The sequence below is a fragment of the Chaetomium strumarium genome, assembly GCF_033439665.1.
Source record: "Chaetomium strumarium strain CBS 333.67 chromosome Unknown B0T15scaffold_7, whole genome shotgun sequence".
NCBI lineage: Eukaryota > Fungi > Ascomycota > Sordariomycetes > Sordariales > Chaetomiaceae > Chaetomium > Chaetomium strumarium.
Window position 1 is genome coordinate 308903 of NW_026944435.1, and position 13473 is coordinate 322375.

Here is a 13473-nt window from a genome sequence, read left to right on the forward strand (position 1 = left end):
GTTATAGGAACGAACCCTTCCTCCCAACGCCCGTTGAATGATATCCCAATTCCGAATCTGCCGTTGTCCCTGTAACACAAAAGCCCGTAGTGGGAATTCGACCTGACCAGTGGTCTGCTCTTATGTGGACGCAGATCAGAATGCGAACATACTAGTTCGGACGATCTTACTTTTCTTTCTCCCCCCCTTCTTCCCCCCCCCCCTCTTTTCTTTTCTCACTCGCGAATGATCACATACGTTTCTCCAAAGTCGAGCTGCTAGCTTTTCCCAACCTGCTCGCCGTCGCAAGCGCTCAAGCGCATCCTTCAACTTCAAGACGGTCAACCGCTTCGTCGGACACGAACATCGAATTGAATGAACTTGCATAAAACTCTGCGACAGGAAGCGGTATATCGTCGATGGAAGGCAATTCGACTACCCCATATTTTAGACTCCAAAAAGAACGTGAACGGCAGACAGGGGCGGGCATATTTATTCTATGCATATGCGTCCACAGGCAAAAGGTTGGGCGACCCAGGAATCGAACCTGGGTTTCTTCGGAACGTTGCTCAAGTACTTCCCTAGACCACAACGAAGCGTCCTGACCACTAGACTAGTCGCCCTCCACTGTTGATGCAGCTGATGCTTGGCTTTTTGAGACGCTGGTTTTCGGTGCGTTGCTGTGGATTATGCGACCGGTTTTTCGGTGGCATCGGTGCGGCTGAGGTCCGCTTGCAGGTGGGTTGCAGTTAAGTTGGGCCAGTTGGGGGGAGGGGGGTCTGCAACTTCCACAAGTTCACAACACCAGCCTCTTCACACAGCCCATAGACTGATGTACTTAAGCTTCAGGTTGTGTGAGTCGGATTACATTCTGAATCTTTGCTAGTCTGTCAAGTATCTTGTCCTCGTCTGCATCTGCAACAGCCACCTTTGGCTTGTCGAAGTCTCTAAGAACCTTGAAAGAAATCGAGGAGCCAGGCCAGGATATGCCTATGACTCCTCCATCGAAGCAAAAAGAGCATCACCACTACGAGCGACCACGGATTACGGCTCAGGGACCATGCAAGACCCAATATTGACCCCCGATCTCTCTCCAAGCGAGTAACCCTTATCTCAAACAGCAATAAAGCAATACCCCAACGCCCTCGCTAATGCAGTCTTGGTTTTCCTCGTTTTCTTCAAAAAACACAATGGCATCATTGGAGAAGCTCCTCGCAGGTCCAGTCCTCATAGCTAGAATATGACGTTAGTCGGAGCTGAAACAGACCACCAGGCAAAAACGAGGACTTACTATCCATCTGGCAAGTACCGGCGCACAATCAAAGGGATCTTCTTCTCCTTCAACTCCTTGATAGCGATCTGCAGCGGATCCGTCTCGCCTTCAAGGTCTACCAGCACCGGCGCGTTCATGCTGTGATTTAATTTTTCCATCAGTCGGGTTACTCCTGCGCCAGTTCCCTCCCAAGGACGAAAACGCACCTGATCTGCAGCGCCCTCGTGCCCAGGATGCGCGCCCTCTCGTACTTTGTCATGAAGGGCGTCGTGGTGCGCTGATCGTTCGGGATCTTCTTGTCCTTGTGGGACTTTTCGTTGCCCTTGCCGTGGTTGGCCGCCGCATTAGGGTCGCCCGACACCACGACGTGATCGCCATCCTGCTGCTCGCCGTCCTGCTCTGGCGCGCGCGCCGCGTCATCCTCCTCGGCCGGGTCCGGCTCTGGCTCGTAGTATTCATCGGCATCTTCGTCGAACGCCGGCTCGTCGTTGCTGCTTGAGGTTAACGGAGAGAGGCTTTTGAGCGGGGATGGGAACAATGGGAAGCTTACAGAGGCTCGCGGTCGTCGTCGCCACCGTAGTCAGACATCTTGGCGTATTCGCAAGATCACGTACGCGATAGAATCAACTGGCGACGGTTATGGGTTCGAGTTGCGGCGGTGACAAAGCCGAGATGCAAGGTCGCGCTGTTTGATGAAGACGGCGGCGAATGGGAGGGGAGGCTGATGGAAGGACAGCAAAAATATTTGAGTGGGGCTGGATCCCTGCGACCAAAAGCTTTATCAGCCTTGCAGTGCGGGTTCAGTGGAGTCAATCCAAGTTAGCGCCAAGGCCCTTGCCTGCCGGGAACATAGCGCACCACAGAAAAGTTGGGGAATTATCGAGCTTACATCGAACTTCTGCAACTCCAATCGCAGCTTACACCATCTCGTCGCCCACCAGCTCTCTTCGATTACCTTCCACTCCTGGCAAATGGCCATGAAACGGAAAGCTACAACCGAGGATGACGGCCCGACCGGGCCCTCTAAACGCCAGCAAGTTGAGGTTTCCCAAACAACGGACCTCGACTATCCAGAATCAGTTCTAGCTCCAATGGAGCCTTCCGCCGACTCGACCACCTCGACGGCAGACGACAATACCAGCACGTCATCGCAGACCGCAACCCCGATGTTGCCCGCAGGTGAAGCCGCAGACGGCCTCACCTCCGCAGCAACCTCGGTCTCGGCCTGCCCTTCATCCCGGCGAGGCCGCAAATTCCCCTCCGACCTCAAGACAATCAAATGCACCTACCCAGGCTGTCCGAAGACCTTCAATCGCCCGGCCCGGCTAGCCGCCCACCTGCGCTCGCACACCAACGACCGCCAGTACAAGTGCCCCTACGAGGGCTGCGACAAGACCTACCTCGAGGAGAAGCACCTGGCGCAGCACATCAAGGGCTCGCACACGCACGAGAAGAAGTACGTCTGCGCGGAGGAAGGATGCGGCAAGGCGTTCGTGACCGCCACGCGACTCAGGCGCCACGCGGCGGTGCACGAGGGCGCCGAGCGGTTCCGCTGTCGCGGCTACGAGGGGTGCAGCCTCAGCTTCCGCAAGCACCAGACGCTGCAGCGGCACGTGCGCACCGCGCATCTCGGGCTGGCGGCGTTTGTCTGCGGCGCGGAGGACTGCGCGGCCGGGTTCGACTCGGCCGGGGCGCTGAGGCGGCACGTGGCGCGGGAGCACGGGGAGCTGCGGTTCTGGTGCGAGGAGTGCGGCGCCGAGGAAGGCGACGGGCGCAAGGTCGGGTTTCGCACGCTGTTGCTGCTGCAGGCGCACATGCGGAAGGAGCATGTCAATTGCATGTTTTGCGACGTCAGGTGTGGCAGCCAGGCGGATCTGGAGAGGCATGTGGACATGTACCACTCCGGCACGACGGTCGAGGATCGCAAGACGGTCGAGTGCACGTGGGAGGGGTGCGGCAAGAAGTTTACGAGGGTGTCGAATCTCAATACGCATATCCGGACGGCGCACGAGGGGCTGCGCTTTGTCTGTGGGCAGGTGGATACGTATGGAACGGAGGATATTGCGGACTGGAACTGGAAGGAGGAAGGGTGCGGCCAGACTTTTGTCAGCAAGCTGAAGCTGGAGGAGCATGTGCGGTATGTGCACCTTGGGAGGAAGCGGCCGCCGAGTCTGCACACGGCCAAATCGGTCTTACCGGGTGAAGCAGACGAGATGTCGGCTGCGGCGCCCTCGAGGACCATCCCCTGCTCGGTGGAGGGCTGCTCAGCCAAGTTTGTGAGACATGCCGACCTGGAGAAGCACCTGCGGAAAGGTCACCGCGAGCCGAAGCAGGAAGAGGATGCCATCGACCCACGGCTGCAGCGAGAAGGCGCGACGGAGGAACCGTTCTGGATTGAGTCGGCCTTGCCTGCGAGAGACGAGCCGGCGTTCGATACGGAGTGGGCCGAGATGCGGAGATTGATCGATCTTGACTCGTTTGTCCAGGCGAGCGGGTAGCTGTAGAAGGCGGAAAGCTTTTCCCCCCTGTTACCCTACGATGCCATTGTTTGCTTCGTTTTGCTTTGGCCCTTGGGTGCCTCAAGTCCAGCCGGAGACGCCGTGTAGTGCATGAATTTTCGTTGCTTTATACGATATGATGATGAAGAAGCCGGGTTAAGTCTGATCATGTCATGAAACAAGCTGAAGGTCGACGCTATTGTGTTTGCTATGGAGAGACAGAGAGCTGAATCAGTGGGCCGAAAGGCAGGTCACTCTGCGTATTGTATGCCGGTGTTGAACACCAGAAACGCGAGAGAGGAGATGCTTGTGGTGCGCGTCTGTCACTCTAACCTACTTAGGACAAAATCTATAGTGGACATGATGGCTCAGGTTTTGGTCAAGCCCAGAAAGAACGAAGCAATTTGCCCAGTGTATATGTGTGTGCTGCGCTGCAGGACTGTATCTATACAAGATGGGACTGCCTCTGCGTCGTGTGTAATGCATTGCATTTTATGACCCAAGACGCCCACCCCGTCCATAACAAAACGGGGGTGTCTGCCATGCTGGTGGCCAGGTAGGGCCGTTGACGCGGTGGGCGCAGCCGAGACAGTCGCCAGAGATCAGAATCTATCTTCCGTGCCGTTCGACCTTGTTGGACTACCAAGACCTTTGCGGTCTTTGTGCCGACTATGGCTTCCAAGCCCTCCCACATATAAGCCAGTTCCCTGGCTTAGGTGGGCACATCACCTTCTTCACCTACCTACCTACTACCTACTATCCAGACCCCAACCATGCCTCTGACCTCTCTGCATACTGCAACAGACCTTTATCAGGCCTCTTCGGAGGACTGCCCCGACGTAACCGTCGTCGAGGACTGCCATACGTACCGCACCAAAACAACACACCCGTGGCCGGGTTCATCCGTCCATACCGAGCAGCCAAGGGGTGGGCCAGCGTCACCATGGTTGACCGGCCTTAGGGTTGTTAACGCTATTTTTGTATTGCTATAAAGGGATAAATAAATAAAAACATTGCACTCTACGACCCAAGACGCCAATACCGTCCACCAAAAGGATATATAATGGACGGCCAGGCAGGGTCGTTGACGCAGTGGGCGCATCCAAAACAGTCGCCAAATATCTGCACTCGTCGCTCGTGTCGTTCTGCCTCCATCATGGCTCTGAGGAGGGCTGCGGATCCCTCATCGTATTCGCCGTCGTTGTAATCGTCGTCACTAAAGTCGTATATACATTTGTCTTCGTAGTCGTTGTCGTCGTCGTCGTTTCGTCGTCTTCATGGTCGTCTTTAAAATCGTCGTCGAGGTCGTCGTCCTCGTTATCTTCGACATCGGCAACATAACCCTCATCTTCTTCGGCCTCGGCGACATACTCACCATGCCGCTGATGATCGTCATCTTCATCTTCTTCGATGTTTACCTCCGCAAGCAACTTGAAGGTCGTGAAGGAGAAGCATAAGTAAAAAGTCTGTTCCTGTCGTCGAGTAGGTCTGCTGGGCGCGCGCATCGTCGTCATGCGCGTCTTGGTAAAGCTGCAAGCCCATGTTTATTGAGGTAAGGAGGAGGGGTGGGGGTGCTGCGGTGTTGGTTTGAAAAATTGGAATGCGGGAGCTTGCGTGATCCTAGATCCTGAGGATGCGCCGGACGGGAAGTGAGCTTGTCGGGGCCACCAAGAGAGACGGTGCGCGGTTGGGGGTGTTGTTCGTCGTGAACAGCAGCTTGACAGCAGAGAGAGGCGGTCCGGCCGATATGTCTGGTAGAAACTATGTGTAGGTAGCTGATGAGAATGTAAACTGTGTTTGTTAATGAGAATATAAACCGTGTGCGTATAATGTTTGTGGTTCCGTCCGATGAGGAATCTCTGGGAAGCAGCGGGTGGACCTTGGCTTTAAAGGGGCTTATAACGCGTTAACAGGCGCGTCCAGAGGGTGGCAACAGAACACACGTCAACGAGAGGGTAAACAACGTCCTTGACGACTACCTGTACCGGAGCTAGGTATGTGAACACCAATCAAGGGGGCACCCCTGTTGTGAACTGCACCCAATGATAGCCGGCCTGAATGGTGAAGGCCCTGGAGGGGGTGTATGATACCCGAGAAGCTGCTGTTCAAGCCTCATGTTCAGCCACACCAGACTGATCATCTGATCATATACCGGGCACAATAATCCAGACCTGGCGAGGTTCATTCGTCCGACTCGAGCAGCCAACGGGCCGCGTTACCGTGGCAACCGGCCTTCCTTCAAGTGAACCATCCCCCCTGATCCACACCACGTGATGTTGTCCATCCACCATCATCAAAGTTTACTCTCAACCACAGCGCCTCCTGGATGAATGGCCCCACTCATCAAGTACGCACCCCCTTCCCCTTCCCCTTCCTTTTCCCCGCGCTCCGGTTGTCGTACTCGCCCTCTAAGCATAATGGGCACACCAAACAACACGGCCTCCCTTCCTCCCCCCGTCCCCCACCACGCGAGCCCGATGGCCGCCCTCTCGACATCCATCTCCCCGTTGGCCAGCACATCCCAGAACCTGCGCTGCGCCACCTCCCTCAGCGCGCGGTCCGCAATCTCGTGCACCGCACACGCCGCCAGCGTCATCCACTCCTCAAAGATGGCCAGCTGCAGGAACGGCAGCGAGTCGATCAGCGTCAGAACGAGCGTGCTCTGCTCCGACACCAGCTCCGCCTGCTGCGGCACGGGCGTCGTCGCGTTGGGCAGCAGCGAAGGGCCCGGTGACGGCGGGAGCGGGAGCGGCGCCCTCCCCACGCTGGGATCGTCGCTAACCCGGAACCGGACCATCTCGAGCAGGGTCTCGGCCAGGTGCGGATGGCTGGCCGAGGGGGGGAAGGGCGGGCTGAGGATCTGCATGACCGTCTTGAAGGCGAGGCGGAATTGCCGCGGCGAGATGTGGGCGGGGAACGAGGCGAAGAGGGTCTCGGCGTAGAAGGGGACGATGTCGACGGCCAGCGGGGCGTTGTGCGGGCACGAGAGGACCGAGAGCACGGCGCTGTGGGCGGCCTCGAAGAGCTCCAGCATGCGCGGCGAGAGGGCGCCGCCCGAGGGGTGGTTGAGGTAGGTTGTTGCTGGTTGGATGATCAGGGCGTCGCACTCAGAGGGGGGGAGGTTGAGCGGGAGGTGTTCCGAGACGTTGAGGTAGAAGAGATCCAGGGTGCGGTGCAGTGGGTGGGCGGGTATGGAGCCTGGGGAAGACGAGGACAGGGCAGGATTGATTTCGCGGAGGAAAGAGGCGCAGGCTGGGCCGTAGCGGACGAGTGTGTCGAGGGAGGTGAGGTAGGTGAAGGTGTAGACCTGGAAGGCGTCGCTGCCGTTGCGGGAGGAGATGAAGTAGAGGTTGCGCAGAGCGTGCAGCGTCTTAGCCGCCACCGCGGGCGCCATTGTGTATTGCTTGAGGTTGCGGTCGATGAGACTCCGGGCGACCACAGCTTGCAGGACCGCCACGACCGCGTACATGACTTTCTTGAGAACTTGCCAGAGCGCTGGCCATGTGCTCTTCAGCGTCTCAGGGGCGAGGAAGATCTCTTCTTCCGACTGTTCAAGCTCAGACAGCTTGTTGGCCTGCCAATGCTGCAGCAGCCGCTCGGTAAAGGCCAGCAGATCATCCTGGAGCTGCAAGACCACGCCAGAATCGCGGGCGTGCTGGACGGCATGGGCCAACAGCCTTGACAACGGGCCCAGGCCAGCTATAAGCGGTCTCTGTTCAAGTTGCTGGAGGTGTAGATATGAGGGCGAGTTGTCGGCCCACATGAACTTCTGCTCCGCCTGCCGCACATCGAGATCGATTGTCGCGAGAAAGAGGCCGTCCTGCAGGCCGTCCCCGCCGAGCATTGCCCTTGTCGCGACCGGAACGAGAGCATCACAGTCCAGGCCAGCGCGGGCCGATTCGGACAGCATCGGGAAGGCATAGTTGAGCGCCAATGATACGGGACCCGACGGGGCAGGAGGTTCGGGTGCCCTGTTTCGGATGGCGAGGTTCGCAGCCGTGACGACGGCGCGCTCGACGGTGGCGCGCATGCCGCGGCTGAGCGAGTGCCGATTGCCGCTCTCCATGCCCATCAAAACGCCGCTGAAGACGAGCAGGTGCTGCCAGCGGCCCGACTGGTCGTCGGCGCCCTTGAGGACAGCGGCGGTCCATGCATCGCTCCCCAGACCACCCCCAGCACGCGGTCCCATATTCTTGGCGTTCTCAACCTCGTTGCGGCGCACATGGATCGCGGCGGTATTGTAGATGCTGATGATGCGGAAGCACGCACGCATACCGTCGCGACGGCCCCATATTGCCGGCGCGGTAAGCAATTGGGAAGTGAGGAGCGAGACATTCAGCGGGTTCGAGAGGGACGTGAGCAGGGCCGTGGTCGTCCCGTAGATCTGCTCGGTGCGCGCATCGTCGTGCACGTCTTGGTAGAGCTGCAGAACCGTGGTCAGGAGGCGGTCAACGGACATGGTTTGGGATGGTGGGCTATGTCATTGCTGAGACGGCCGAATAACGCTACTTTTTCGATTGTCTGTTGTCTGTTGTCTCGCAGTTGATCGATCTGAGAAGCAGCAAACGAAGCAACTTAGGAAGCAGCTGCGACGCAGTGTGTTGTTGTGCCGAGGCATATGCATCTAACCGAATCCGGACCCGTCAAGGTGGTCAAGCCCAGCCGAGCTTGGCTCCGTGAGGTGTGTGGTCCCATCGACAACTGCACCTGTCTTTCCATTCACACCAGAACGCAGTTCTCCAAACTAAACCGTCGTCATGGAAATCCCAGTGTACGTTTTGTTCCATCTGCTATGCATGCGGACAATCACCGACTGAATGGTTCGCAGTGCGAGTGTGGTCCGACGCGACACGCCGGCCGAATACACAGTCCCGCCCTTCCCTTCCTTGTTCTGGCCGCCGCAGGACGGAACCGTCATCCTCTACGAACTAGACGATATGTGGAAGTTCACACTCTACTGGACGCTCATCCTCTACGGTCTCTTCCACCTGGGCGCTGTCGGGGTTGCCGTGCTGATGCAAGGGGGGAAACGGAGTTCCAGCTGGAAGTACCTTTGGCTGGTTCCTCTCGTCTACGCCCTCATTGCCGCCTTCGAGGGCCTCCTCGCCGGAACACTCGTGGGTTTGATGTGCGCGTTTCCGATTTCAGCTATCTTACCCTGGATTTTCCGGGCCGTGCTAATGCGCAGCAGAGTCGGCGCGAGCTATATTGTCGGCGGCTATACAATGTCGACCTGGATCCCCTTTGTCTGGGGGTGGGTAAACGTCCTCGTCCTGCTCGTGTCCTCCTTTCGGATTCAAGGCGGTCTGTGAATTCGCTGCAGAACGCTGCAGGATCGGTACGTCACTGCTTGTGTCACTTCCGATTTCCAACCAGAAATGGGAAGATATCGGCAGGATGGGGGAGATGTGGCTCTCCGTACAAGCTGCATTCAGTCCAATGCAAGGGAGGAATGGCGGAGACAAATCCGCAGTCTTTCGGAGGCGCGTCATAGGTCGCACGACCCCTGCCCAGCGCTTTCCACGTGGGAAGTGGGGCACTAATTCCTCCCGCCCCTATCCGCTGCAGTGGGCTGAAAGCCTGAAAGTTCTCAGCGACTGGCCAACATCCATCAAGCAAACACCAGAAACATTGCGTTTCGCAAGCCGAAATTGTGCAGCCAAGACGACTTCTTTGCAGCCTCAAAGAACAAACTTGTTCTGCTCGTCAATGAAAACGGATCCCGGCACTGCTTAAGCGCCAATTGTGGAGACGGAACGAATAATCGGGCATGGCATAGCAAAGAAACCAACACGGCAGCACCCTCGTGGCCCGAGTCTTTGTTGTTCCTGGGCCTGGGACCGAGTGGCGAGCAATTCTCTGCAGTCACCAAGCACTATGTCGAGGATGGACAGCTCCTCCTCTTCCAGACGGCGGCCCTGGTCGCCAGAAATGTAAGAGCAGCCATCGATTTTGTTTCTCTTCCCTGCCTGTCCTCGTTCCCTATGCTATCAGCATGCCATACGCTACGGTGTCACCGTCGCTCGATAAGCAGCTGCCAATGCGAGCTGGCGACTGCCTCCCTTCCATATTGACCGACCCCTGCCGCCGTCGCCGAAGCCATGCCGCGGCCCACAGTTCCTCAGCCACCTCGAATGGCTGCAGCCGGGACTCCCCCGTGACCGGCCGGACCCTGAACACCAACTCGTCCACAGACGCAGGGAGCACCCGCGCTGACAAGTTCTCCAGTAGCGACAGCGATAACCCCAACAGCAGCCAAGACGACGCCTCGCTATACCTCCCGCACCAACCGAAATCCCTCGCGGGCATCGCAATCCGCTCCTTCTGCCTCGGCATCGCCCTGACTCTGGGGCTCGTCGCCACGCTTACCATCTACTTCTACACATCCTCCCCGCTATGGCGCCTGCCCTTCTTCCTGGCCGCTCTGTCGCTCTTCCACTTCCTCGAGTTCTGGACCACGGCGGCCTACAACACGCGCGCCGCCGAGGTGTCGTCCTTCCTGCTGACGTCCAATTGGCCGGCCTACGCCATCGCCCACTCGTTCGCCACGCTCGAGTGCCTCCTCACCCACCTGCTCTGGCCCAACGCGCGATGGGCGCCCTTCGGCCTGGGCCCCGCGCTGACGCTGGCGGGCTGGGCGCTGGTGGTGCTGGGCCAGGCGGTGCGCAGCGTGGCCATGATCCACGCGGGCCGGAGCTTCAACCATCTCGTGCAGTACCGCCGGCAGTCCGGGCACGTGCTAGTCACGACGGGGATCTACGGCGTGCTGAGGCACCCGAGCTACTTCGGCTTCTACTGGTGGGCGTTGGGGACGCAGATGGTCATGGGGAACGTGGTCAGCTTTGTCGGGTACGCGGTGGTACTGTGGCGCTTCTTCAGCAGTCGGATTCATTATGAGGAGGAGCTCTTGGTGGCTTTCTTCGGGGACGAGTATGTCAACTACCGGCGGCGGGTGAGGACTCTTATCCCGTTCGTGCCTTGAGTTGACAGCTCCGGGCAGTCATTCGACTCGGGGTAGGAGGCGGGGTCTACCTATAGGAAAAGGGAAAGGGGTTGTACAAACTTTTGGTGAGAAAATTCGCATTATACTCAATGCTTCCTCACCGCTGTACGTTATGAGAAGCAGTATATTAGCAGTCGGAATTGACTGGGCTCTCATGTACTGTACCGTATGGATCAAACGCCGACTTTTTGCCCATCCATGCCACCGACCAAACACCATCGTGAAAAGCATCCCCAAAGGAAAAATAACCATTTTTATCTCCATCTAATCGACGATCTCCGAACCATCTATCTAAATCCAAATAAGCCATTTATTCTAAGAAGATTCATTTCATTTAGCACCCCATGCCATCCCAAATCTCAAACAGCAGGACAGGTGGGTGGCCGCTCCTGCGCCAACGCCCGGCTGACGCTCCCGTACTTGGCCTGCCAGGCGTAGAAGTAGATGAGGGCGGCGAGCGGCTGGCCCAGGACGGTGAAGGACACCCAGAAGATGGTGTTGCCCAGCAGCTTGCCGCCGGCCGACTTCATGCGCTCGAGCCGCTGCGTCAGTTGGATGAGGGGGAGTTGCATCATCATGCCCAGGAATGCGACGCCTTTTTTATTGATTTCGTACGTTAGTAAAATAACGTAACGTAACAGGGACAGGACCAGGGAAGGGGGAGGACGGAGGAAAGGGGGAAGTATTACCAATCATGTTATGCGTCGGGACGCCGACTAGCAGCTCGTGCAGGACGGCCGAGACCAGGAAGACGGCTGTGCTGGCCGTCGTGTGGTTCCATCCGCGCGAGCGTAGCGGGTAATACACGTGGCGGCGGAAGAACTGGTACACGGGCTTGTTCCATGTGCGCCAGTACATGCCCAGACCTTCGCTGTTCCCTGCATGAGAAGGTTTTTCGTCAATACCCAGAAACCCAAGCCAAATCAAACCAAACCAAACCAAACCACTTCCTCCTTGGAATCGTATGGGGTAGGGGGAGGAGGAGGAGGGGCGGGCAACATACACCAAGCCTCGTAGAACTCTCGATCCCCAAACCGGGTAATCTCAGCCAGCGCATTCAGAAAGCTCTGGAACAGCGCGAAGAAGCCGGCCAGCCAGATGACGAGCGAGATGGTCGACAGCTTGAGCAGGCGCTCCACGATCGCCATCCACTCGAGGCTGGCCATCTTATCGAGCGAGTTGCGCAGCACGGGGCTGGCATACTGCGCGCTGCAGAACCAGATGAAGGCGCTCAGGCACACCAGCTCGCCCAGGCGCTTGGCCACAAATACCCAGCGCACGCGCTCGGTGCGCGGGTAGGCCGGCTGGTAGACCAGCGTGGGCGCCCACCAGAAGTAGGCCAGGTTGGCGAGCGTGATGTTGCTCGGGTAGGGGCAGGCCCTGTACAGGTCCGGCAGCGCGTCCAGCTCGCCGCGCACCGCCGGGTGCAGGTACGCGTGGCGCAGGTCGCGGTTCGTCAGCGCGTACGACGCCGTCTTGAGCCACACGATGATGGCGTGCACCTCTGTCAGCGTGCCGATGAGCGGGTGGTGGATGCGGTGGTAGACCACGTACGACGCGAACGCCAGCGCCGCCGTCACGTTGAGCGCGTGCGCGATGCGAATCAGGCGCCACGTCCGCCGGAACGCGAGCGACTGGTCCTCGGTCGGGCTGCTGCTGCTGCTGTTGTTGCTGCTGCCGTCGTGTTTCTCGGAGGCCGCCCTTCTCGCTCGAGAGCCGCGCGCGTGGTGGGCGGCGACCAGCTCGATGAGGTAGGCGATCAGCAGGTGGCACGGGATGAGGAAGTAGAGCGCCAGCGCCCAGCGCACGTCATTCTTCCGGAAGTCGTGGCACTTGATGCAAATCAAGACGCCGTACTGTGTGGTGGTGTATGTATGTCAGCCATGCATTTCCATAAAAATTATAAAATTTCAGAGACCACACCGCAACCTAACCTTCTGGATGTTCTCGATCACCAGGCGGAGATTGCCGGCAACTGTCGGGTGGCGTTAGTGATACGTTGACGGTTGCACCATCCACTGATCCACTGGGGTCTGGAAAGCGTCCCCGGCCCTTACCCAGCACAATCACCATGAGGTTGCGAAACCCCAGGAAACTGGGCGTCTCGGTGGTGTCATGGCTGAGGCACGACGGCCTCGATGCGGAGTGTACCGCCTCGACGTGGCGGTACTTTCGGCGGAATGCCTGCTTCAACTGCTCGGCTGAAGCAGGCTGCGGCGGGCCCGTCGCCGCTGTTGCCGTTGTTGACGGGCCATTGGGCTCGCGAACCCGGCGGGTAACGCCATTGGCGTGCGCTTCAACGGCCGTTGAAACTGTCATCGCTGCGGCGTCGTGGTGCTGTAGCGGACATGAGGTAAGAATGGGGAATCGGTACAGAGTAGTATGATGTTCTTCTCGGCTTTATATGGCGGGTTCGTCCGAAGTTGCAGGCGGATGGAGGTGGTTCGCACGTAGGGCCTATTCACATGCAAAGCAAGGGGGGGTCATCAACAAGGGATGCACCTACCCTAGTTATTTTCCAGATCAGGACACAAAGTCTTGGCTTTCGTAAATTTCTTCCTCCCTCGCCCTTCTCCTTTCTAATAGTTGGATGCACATTTATGGATGGCCGAGATACTTCAAGCGTAATTCCTGGTACCATTCCCGATGTTGAGCTCGAAGAACTGAGTCACCAACCTTGCAGAGGAGGGTCCTAGCGCATGGGATGCATGTCGGTTGGC

The 13473-nt window shown here is 58.1% G+C and overlaps 6 protein-coding genes and 1 non-coding gene across 7 annotated transcripts; 3 read left to right on the top strand and 4 right to left on the bottom strand.

Annotated features, from left to right (window-relative positions):
• Window positions 1-505: 505 nt before the first annotated feature.
• Window positions 506-602, bottom strand: B0T15DRAFT_t209. The gene has a single exon. It is a non-coding gene; the product is annotated as a tRNA-His (tRNA).
• Window positions 603-772: 170 nt separating this feature from the next.
• B0T15DRAFT_541680 (RNA polymerase, subunit omega/K/RPB6) lies at window positions 773-1961 on the bottom strand. The gene is made up of 4 exons (XM_062869879.1): window positions 1803-1961; window positions 1459-1743; window positions 1271-1390; window positions 773-1212 (listed from the first exon to the last, which is right to left on the bottom strand). The coding sequence occupies exons 1-4, from the start codon at window positions 1838-1840 to the stop codon at window positions 1176-1178; spliced, it is 480 nt and encodes a 159-aa protein (XP_062717784.1). The 5' UTR covers window positions 1841-1961; the 3' UTR covers window positions 773-1175.
• A 181-nt stretch (window positions 1962-2142) lies between these two features.
• B0T15DRAFT_541681 (uncharacterized protein) lies at window positions 2143-4165 on the top strand. Its single transcript, XM_062869880.1, has one exon. It carries the CDS (start codon window positions 2224-2226, stop codon window positions 3748-3750), a length of 1527 nt encoding a protein of 508 aa, XP_062717785.1. The 5' UTR covers window positions 2143-2223; the 3' UTR covers window positions 3751-4165.
• A 1503-nt stretch (window positions 4166-5668) lies between these two features.
• Window positions 5669-8386, bottom strand: B0T15DRAFT_288844 (uncharacterized protein). Its single transcript, XM_062863682.1, has one exon. The coding sequence runs from the start codon at window positions 8207-8209 to the stop codon at window positions 6044-6046; it is 2166 nt and encodes a 721-aa protein (XP_062717786.1). The 5' UTR covers window positions 8210-8386; the 3' UTR covers window positions 5669-6043.
• Window positions 8387-8567: 181 nt separating this feature from the next.
• On the top strand, window positions 8568-9062 carry B0T15DRAFT_404659 (uncharacterized protein; the record flags this gene model as incomplete). The annotated part of the gene is made up of 2 exons (XM_062865261.1): window positions 8568-8878; window positions 8942-9062. 2 exons carry the CDS (start codon window positions 8568-8570, stop codon window positions 9060-9062), a joined length of 432 nt encoding a protein of 143 aa, XP_062717787.1.
• A 374-nt stretch (window positions 9063-9436) lies between these two features.
• On the top strand, window positions 9437-10915 carry B0T15DRAFT_288893 (Isoprenylcysteine carboxyl methyltransferase family-domain-containing protein). The gene is made up of 2 exons (XM_062863683.1): window positions 9437-9683; window positions 9988-10915. Exons 1-2 carry the CDS (start codon window positions 9628-9630, stop codon window positions 10730-10732), a joined length of 801 nt encoding a protein of 266 aa, XP_062717788.1. The 5' UTR covers window positions 9437-9627; the 3' UTR covers window positions 10733-10915.
• Window positions 10916-10922: 7 nt separating this feature from the next.
• Window positions 10923-13335, bottom strand: B0T15DRAFT_288773 (MBOAT, membrane-bound O-acyltransferase family-domain-containing protein). Its single transcript, XM_062863681.1, has 5 exons — window positions 12811-13335; window positions 12688-12728; window positions 11757-12609; window positions 11443-11631; window positions 10923-11348 (listed from the first exon to the last, which is right to left on the bottom strand). Exons 1-5 carry the CDS (start codon window positions 13070-13072, stop codon window positions 11113-11115), a joined length of 1581 nt encoding a protein of 526 aa, XP_062717789.1. The 5' UTR covers window positions 13073-13335; the 3' UTR covers window positions 10923-11112.
• Between the last annotated feature and the right edge of the window lie 138 nt (window positions 13336-13473).